The sequence below is a fragment of the Chiloscyllium plagiosum genome, chromosome 1 (genome assembly GCF_004010195.1).
Source record: "Chiloscyllium plagiosum isolate BGI_BamShark_2017 chromosome 1, ASM401019v2, whole genome shotgun sequence".
Lineage (NCBI taxonomy): Eukaryota > Metazoa > Chordata > Chondrichthyes > Orectolobiformes > Hemiscylliidae > Chiloscyllium > Chiloscyllium plagiosum.
In genome coordinates this window covers 136317375-136326063 of record NC_057710.1, presented here as the reverse complement: position 1 = coordinate 136326063, position 8689 = coordinate 136317375, and the positions used below count along the sequence as shown (strand labels likewise).

The 8689-nt window shown below is 42.0% G+C and overlaps 1 protein-coding gene across 2 annotated transcripts in view; it reads left to right on the top strand.

Annotated features, from left to right (window-relative positions):
- Positions 1–8689, top strand: part of egf (epidermal growth factor) — a 146228-nt gene that overhangs the window by 95346 nt on the left and 42193 nt on the right. For both annotated transcript variants that reach the window (XM_043697796.1, XM_043697805.1), the window contains 2 exons: positions 3335–3558; positions 3658–3825. In XM_043697796.1, coding sequence (XP_043553731.1) covers positions 3335–3558; positions 3658–3825 — 392 coding nt within the window. The remainder of the gene's footprint in view (positions 1–3334; positions 3559–3657; positions 3826–8689) is intronic.

Below are 8689 nucleotides of genomic sequence, written 5' to 3'. Positions count from 1 at the left end.
TTATCTACATATCTGAAGCCCTCCCTCCTACACGCTGCGCAGCCATGTATTAAGCTGCGCCCTCTCCCTGTTCCTCGCCTCGCTATCCCGTGGCACCGGTCATAAACTAGAGAACACTACTCTGTTTGTCCTGCTTTGCAGCTTCCATCCTAACTCCCTGAAATCACTTTTTATATCCTCTATCCTTTTCCTGGCTATATCATTAGTGCCAATATGTAACAGAATTTCTGGCTGTTCGCCCTCCCCTTTTAGAACCTTATACACCCGATCGGAGACGTCCCGGACCCTGGCACCAGGGAGGCAACATACCTTCCGGGAATCCCGATCCTGACCACAAAATCTCCTGTCAATTCCCCTAACTATCGAGTCCCCTACCATGAGTATTTTTCTATTCTGCCCCCTTCCCTTCTTTGCCACAGTGTCAGGCTCAGTGCCAGAGAACTGACTGCTATGGCTTTCCTCTGGTAGGTCATCCCCCCAGCAGTATACAAAACAGTATACTTATTGCTGAGGGGAATGTCCACAGGGGATCTCTGCACTGTCTGACTGTCCCCTTTCCTCTCCCTAACTGTAACCCATTTATCCTTGTCCTGAGCCTTACCCAACTCCCGGTAACTCCTCTCAATTACCCCCTCAGCCTCCCAAATGATCCGTAGTTCATCCAGCTCCAGTTCCAATTCCCTAACACGGTTTCCAAGGAGCTGGAGTTGGGTGCACTTCCCACAGATGTAGCCAGCGGAGACGTGTCTCCCACCTGCCACATTCTGCAGGAGGAGCAAGCTACTGCCCTAGCATCCATACCCGGCTTATCTGAACACCCACTCAGTACTAAAGTAGAAAGCTTAGTCCAAGTTGCGATAAAATTAAGAACAAACTTATATTCAATAGAGGAAGTTTAGAATGAATGTTACCTTATTAACTAGGTTTGAGGAGGAGGGCGGGTGGGAGACTCTACAGTAGTAGAGTCTCTGGTTTAGCCGCCTTGCTGATATATATGGTCACTGCTTTCCTTCCCGGCTGCCCCTGTGGTCCTCGTCACTTCCCCCGCTGCTCCTGCTCCTTCTGTGAAAGGGAAAACACCGCTGTCCGCTACCGGTAAGTAATTTTTTAAAAAACTGCCTTACCTTAGCTGCAGTCTTCCGGGTTCGTCTTATCTCCGCTGCTGCACGCACTCAAAATAGGAAACAAAATTACATATCTCCTAAGAAAATTACACAATTCCGGACAATTAAACAAGATGGAATTCCAGAAAATGAAACCCAACGGGACCAACACCCCACGATTCTACGGACTACCAAAAATCCATAAACCAGGAGCCCCCCTCAGACCTATAGTCTCACTACCCGGAACACCAACTTACAGACTGGCCAAAGAACTACACGCAAGACTGAAGTACCTAGTAGAAGAGTCACAGCACTCCATCCACTCCACCCAGGAATTCCTAAAAAAGCTCATTCCATACACGCCCCCATTCTCGGTGTGAAAACGTTCCCCCTTAGATCCCTTTTAAATCTTTCCCCTCTCACCTTAAACCTATGCCCTCCAGCTTTGGACTCTCCTATCCTGACATAACGACCTTGTCTGTTCACCCTATCCAAGACCTCCGTGATTTTATAAACCTCTACAAGCCTCTGGTGCTCCAGGGAAAACAGCCCCAGCCTATTCAGCTCCTCCCTCTAGCTCAAACCATAGAGCACACAAATTGATCAGCAGGCCTCAAACTCAGGGAGAGAGGGACAAGCAGAGATCTTTAGGAGAGGAGATTTCCAAACCAAGCACTCCCATTGTGACTGATCAATTCAGATCTGAATGAAGCTTGCTATTATACAAAGACTGAGAATTATTGCTGATGTCATAAAAACACAAAATATTTCGACTGGGACAACACATCTATCCTGGGACAGGTTAAGCAAAGACATGCCAGAGAATTCCTAGAGGCCTGGTACTCCAACCACAACGCCATAAACAAACGCATAGATCTAGATGCCATCTATCAACCCCTCAGAAAACAAACAGGAAATGACATCACCACAAACCCCAGGAACCCCATCCAGGAGAAAGATATAAATAGAAAGCAGGAGACAACAGCTTCGCTTCACTTGGAGGTCGCCACTGATGATGTTACCTAGCCAGGTAATGGATATCAGACCTACAGCCTAAACCCCCTTTCTGTCTTATTGCCATGCAATTCAGGGGCATTAGTCAGATAGTCAAGAATTGCCTGAGCCGTCAGTGGCATAGTGTTAAAGTTATTGGGCTAAGTAATCCAGAACCTCCAGCTCATGTTTTGGGGAGATGGGTTTAATTTAATCACAGGTGGTGAAATTTATATTCAATAAATTTGAAATAAAGAGTTGGCCTAAGGGTCAACTGTTGTAAAAACCTACCTGGTTGACAAATGATCTTTAAGGAATGAAATCTACTGTCCTTACCTATTTTACATGTGACTCCAGGTCCACATCAATGCGGGTGACTTCTAACTTCCCTCAGGTCAATTAGCAGTTGGTAATAAATGAATGAATTTGTAAAACATTATCTGGGAGGCATTTAACTGACTACATAGTATGCAGTCACAATTTTCAATATGAAGAGTTATTCATCTTAATCAGATTGTGTGGAAGTGACACCAATTGTGTTATAGAGGAGTCTAATTGAAAAGCAACTTGAGCCACCCTGTTGACATGTACAGCACAGAAACCGGTTTAAGAACACAGAGTATTAGGCATGGGAGATCTCTCAATCACTTATTAGGACATAGTATTTGGTATGAGAAGTCGCTTTTCTTCTCTGCAAGTTTGGTAGGTTCTGTTCTCTTAGAATATGCTGCTAATTGAAGTATGAAAAGTAATAAGCACAATATTGTATGGCAGCAATATTTTATAACGTGAAACTTTTTAAAGCTAGTTTAAATAAAGTAATTTTGTGTTATAATGTTTTGATAGGCTATGTGTACATGAATTACTCATTAAAATTCAAATTATTCACTAATTGGCGGCAAATAAATAGTCCTGTTAGCTAATCTATTTGTTGATCATTGCATATAATTCACAAGAGAAAAAGATCAATAAGAACATTTGGAAGATCCACATTATTGAGGCAATAAGTCCCTTTAAATTTTTTGACCTAAATGTTTAGCACCTTGGTAATACGGGAAGATTATGAACTCAAACGTATTCTTGATATATTGAGTTTGTTATGCTGAAATTATGTCCGATGAGTTATTTTGTTGCGATCTAACATTTGAATACATCTGTCTTAATGGTTGGTAGATACACTTATAACATATGAACAAAATAAAATCATAGTTTGTTGTGTGTTATTTCATTTAATAAAGGAGGCTATTCTGGACTGACTGGGGAGATGTACCTAGAATAGAAAGCTCTTCCCTGGAAGGTGATGGTCGTTTGGTGATAGTTAGCACTAATCTCATGTGGCCCAGTGGAATAGCCATAGACTACCGAACAGACAAGCTGTACTGGTGCGATATCAAACGGTCTGTTATTGAGATGTCAGATATAGATGGATCCAACCGTCGGACACTTGCTCTGAATGAAGTAGGTGAGGTTCCTTTTTTAACAAAACTAAGTATTTTCCCATCCACAACAAAAAGCAAACAGCTTTTAAAGAAATGACATGAATGTTCTCCCCACCGTTTAGGACATCCTTTCGATGTGGCAGTATTTGAAGACCATGTTTGGTTTACAGACTGGAGCAAACCTTCCCTTATGAGGATGGATAAGTCAACAGGTCGTAATAGAGTGCGACTCCGAGGTGGAATGATTCAACCTTCATCCATAGCTGTAGTCCATCCAATAGCCAAACCAGGTAAATTCATTTAGCATTAATAGGTGGGATGGTGCTAAAAAACACATTCTAAACAATCCTTTTGAGGAATATTTGCACCTAAAATTATCCAAGTTGACATTGGCAATTTTAACCCCCCCCCCCCCCCCCCGCCGACAGGATTGGGTATAATCCAGTTTTGAACCCAGCCCACTTTTACTCTGAGTAATACCAAATGGCTTGATAAACCAGCATTACGCCTTATCCTTTGAGTCATGCGATACGACTTAAGGAAGCGGTCCTTGGAATAATGGATATGTTCGTGGTCATCTTTCAAGATACTGCAGAGTCTGGAATAGTTCCTATGGTTTGGAGGGTAGGTAGTATAATCCTACTATATAAAAATGGAGCTGGAGAGAAAACAAGGAATTATAGAACAGTTTGCCTGACATCAGTAGCAAGGAAAGTGCTAGACTCCATTATAAAAGATTTAGAAGTAGAACACTTGGAATAAAAGAGTCAGTATGGATTTACTAAATGGAAATCATGTTTGCAAAATTTACTGGGAATTTTTAAGGATGCAACAAATAAGAGTTAATATGCAGGAGCCAGGGAACTTGGTTTACTTGGACCTTCAGAAGACTTTTGATAAAGTTCCACTCAATAAGAGATTAGTATGCAATATTAAAGTACATGGATTTGGGGGTAATGTAACTGACATAAATAAAGTCAAAAAGTGTGGTGCTAGAAAAAGCACAGCCAGTAGGCAGCATCCGAGGAGCAGGAGAGTCGACATTTCAAGCATAAGCACTTTATCAGGAATGTAGGGGTACCCAAGGGGGCTGAAAGATAAATGGGATGGGGTGGGGCTGGGGTGGGAAGGTATCTGTGAACGTGATATGTAGATGGTGTAAAGTCAGAGCAGAGGTTGGAACTGAAAGGTGGGAAAGAAAGATAGGTAGGACAGTTCAAGAGGGCAGTGCCAAGTTGGAAGGTTGAATCTGGGATAAGGTGGGGGGAGAGGAAATGAGGAAACTGGTGAAATTGACATTGATCCTGTGCAGTTGGAAGGTTCCAAGGCGGAAGATTAGGCTTTCTTCTTCCAGGCATCAGGGGGCTAGAATTTGGAGGTGGAGGAGGCCTAGGACTTGCATCTCCTTGGCACCCCTCCCACTCTCAGCCCCCTTGGGCCCCCCATATTCCTGATGAAGACCTTATGCTCGAAACATTGACACTCCTGCTGCTTGGATGCTGCCTGACCGGCTGTGCTTTTCCAGCACCACACTCTTTGATTCTGATCTCCTGCATCTACAGTCCTCACTTTCTCCTCCTGACATAGATAAAGTACTATTTGGGATAGTGCAGGGATCAGAGCTTTCATTAATAAATATTAATAATTTATATGAAGGAACTAACAGTAATATCCCCAAGTTTGCAGATGCCATAAAGTGAATTGTGCGGAGATGCTTCAATGTGATTTGGATAAGTTGACTGAGTGGCCAAATGCATGGCAGCTGTAGTATAAGGTTGATAAATATGACATTAACTACTTTGGTAGGAAAAACAAGAAGGCAGATTATAATCTGAATGGCGATAGATTGGGAAAGGATGAGGTACAATAAGATTTGGAATTAGAACATAGAACAAAACAGCGCAGAACAGGCCCTTCGGCTCGCGATGTTGTGCCGACCTGTGAAATATTCTCAGCTCATCCCAAAATCATCCATGTGCTTATCTAAGGATTGTTTAAATCTCCCTAATGTGGCTGAGTCGACTACCTTAACAGGTAGGGCATTCCACGCCCTTACCACTCTCTGCGTAAAGAACCTGCCTCTGACATCTGTCTTAAATCTTTTAGTAGGGCAGCTCTATGAAATCCTTGGAACAGGCTGGCTGTGGAAAGTAGTGTTCCTGTCACAGGAATGCTATATACAACACAAAGAATCATAGAATCTCTACAGTGTGGAAGCAGGCCATTTGGCCCATCGAATCTACACCAACCCTACGAAGAGCATTCCACCCAGACTCACCCCCTAACCTATCCCTGTAACCCTGCATTTCCTATAGTTAATCCACATAGCCTGCACATTCCTGGACTATGGGCAATTTAGCATGGCCAATCCACCTAACCTGCACATCTTTGGACTGTGGAAGAAAACCGCAACATCCAGAGGAAACCCATACTGACACAGGGAGAACATGCAAACCACACACAGACAGTCACCTGAGGTTGGTCACCTGGCAGGTCCCTAGTGCTATGAGGTAGTAGTGTTAACCACTGAGCCACCATGCCACCCCAGATATATGCATATAGTGAATGAGATTATCTTGACGAAAAATTAGTGTTAGTCCCAAACCAGAAGTATTGGGATTAAAAATGTGAAGTGGTTACTTAAAGCTGAGTTCAGGTGTATGGTTGCTCTGAGAAGAAGCTATCTGCAGTTCCAGTTTAAAAGTTGAAGTCACAATTGACTTAAATTTACTGAGGCGTTTAGTACAGGAACTCTGATGTAAATATTATACGATCGGTGCTTTGCGAACTTTAGTAGGGTTGTGTCTTGTGTACTTTGCAAAGCTGTTTTGTTTTCAATTTATAAAGCAATGTTTTTGGACTAATAGGGTTATACTTTTACTGTGTGTTTAAAAATCTTTGCATTTGTATTTTAAAGAGATGGTTTTGTTTATTTCTATTTTATATTCATTTATTTTGTAATAAACTTCTGACTTATAGGTAAAACAAAACTGTGACATTCTGTGCTTATGTTTCAGTGAGAGACCAGTTGATTAAATCCAAACAAAAATTTAATCTATCAAGCCAGGTTTCTCTGAGACCTGACTTGTGATAACATCAACTGGGATCTCAACAATCGTCTGTATCACAGTTACTGAGGATTCTTCCTGGCACCATTATGAAGTCAAATATTCCACTTGGATTTGCCTCTTTGAGTCAACTCACATCTAACATTATACTTGAATCTGTCACAGTTATTTGTTCACCAAACCATGTCTCACTGTCAGTTACAGATTTATCAATTGGATCAAATGATATTTGCCATTTGGTTGCTATTGCAAAGCTTGCTTTTCTTCCTAAACCTTACTGGATCTTGCAGTTGAAGGACTGTGGACTGCCATGGAAAATATCCAGTTTAGTCACATATTCCCAAATTTTGGATAATATAAAATAAATTTCATATACTAATAAAGTTAATTGCAATGTTTGTTTGTTTAGATTCTGCCATCTGTCTAGGTAGACCTATGAAATCTTCATACGACTGTCCTTTGACAAGTTGCTCCTCATCTGGATGTTCTTTGAAGTGTTATTTCTTGACCAGTAGTTCCTTAATTTTGCACAATTTAACTGCTTCCATCATTTAAAGAAGATTGAGGTCAAAATATGCCTTCCTCCTCAAGAGTGAGAATTTTTGATTGTGAAATACATGTAGACTGTCCCCAAATTGGAGAATAACTTGTAACATGACAACTGCTATGACTCCTGGACCATGTAGTTGTACTGTTATCAGCTGTAGACACTGTTTTCTGAATCATGATTCTGATAATGTAACATCTGCCACAGTGTCTAACTTCAAATTTGTAAGATAACCATTAACATAAATATCAGCTCACCAAAATGTAAGGTCTGGATCATCTGTCTCCCTTAGAACAGTTGACAATAGAGGAAAAGACTAAAAATGTTTCTGTTATTGACTTCTTGACATAGATAGCGATTTGATTCCTGGCTTTTCTGAAGCTGCTTCCCTATTCTGTGCATTTCCTAAATATTATCTTTTTTGTGTTGCAGTTAAAACTTTTACTTTTATTAGCTGGGCAGTGTCTATTCCTGTGAGGTTTATTTGTTCCACAATGCTGACAAGAAGTTTAAATGTCTAGTGTTGTCCTAATTGGAATAATGGTTGCTCACGTATGTTGTATGTTGCTTTGTACCTTAAGAATTGAATGAATTCTGTTAAAATTGATTAGGGCGGCACAGTGGCTCAGTGGTTAGCACTGCTGCCTCACAGCACCAGGGTCCCAGGTTTGATTCCAGCCTCGAGCAACTATCTGTGTGGAGTTTGCACATTCTCCCTGTGTCTGCGTGGGTTTCCTCTGGGTGCTCCGGTTTCCTCCCACAGTCCAAAGATCCAGGTTAGGTGAATTGGCCATGCTAATGAACAGCTGGATAGGAATAGTGTGATCAAGGATAGTCAGCATGGTTTTGTGAAGGGCAGGACGTGCCTCACAAACCTTATTGAATTCTTTGAGGAGGTGACTAAGGAGGTGGACGAGGGTAAAGCGGTAGATGTGGTGTATATGGATTTTAGTAAGGCGTTTGATAAGTTTCCCCATGGTAGCCTACTCCAAAAAATGGAGGTATGGCATTGTGGGTGAGTTGGAGGTTTGGATTAGGAATTGGCTGGCTGGAAGAAGACAGAGGGTAGTAGTTGATGGTAAAGGTTCATCTTGGAGTGCAGTTACTAGCGGTGTTCCGCAAGGATCTGTTTTGGGACCATTGCTGTTTGTCATTTTTATAAATGACCTGGAAGAGGGGTTAGAAGGTTAGGTGAGCAAGTTTGCGGATGATACGAAAGTCAGAGGAGTGGTAGACAGTGAGGAAGGATGTGGCAGGTTACAGCAGGATATAGAGAAGCTGCAGAGCTGGGCAGAAAGGTGGCAAATGGAATTCAATGTAGCTAAGTGTGAGGTGATTCACTTTGGGAAGAATAACAAAAAGATGGGGTACTGGGCTAATGGTCGGATACTTGGTAGTGTGGATGAGCAGAGGGATCTTGGTGTCCATGTACACAGATCTCTGAAAGTTGCCACCCAGGTAAATAGTGCGGTGAGGAAGGCATATGGCGTACTGGCTTTTATTGGTAGAGGAATTGAGTTCCGGACTCCTGAGGTCATG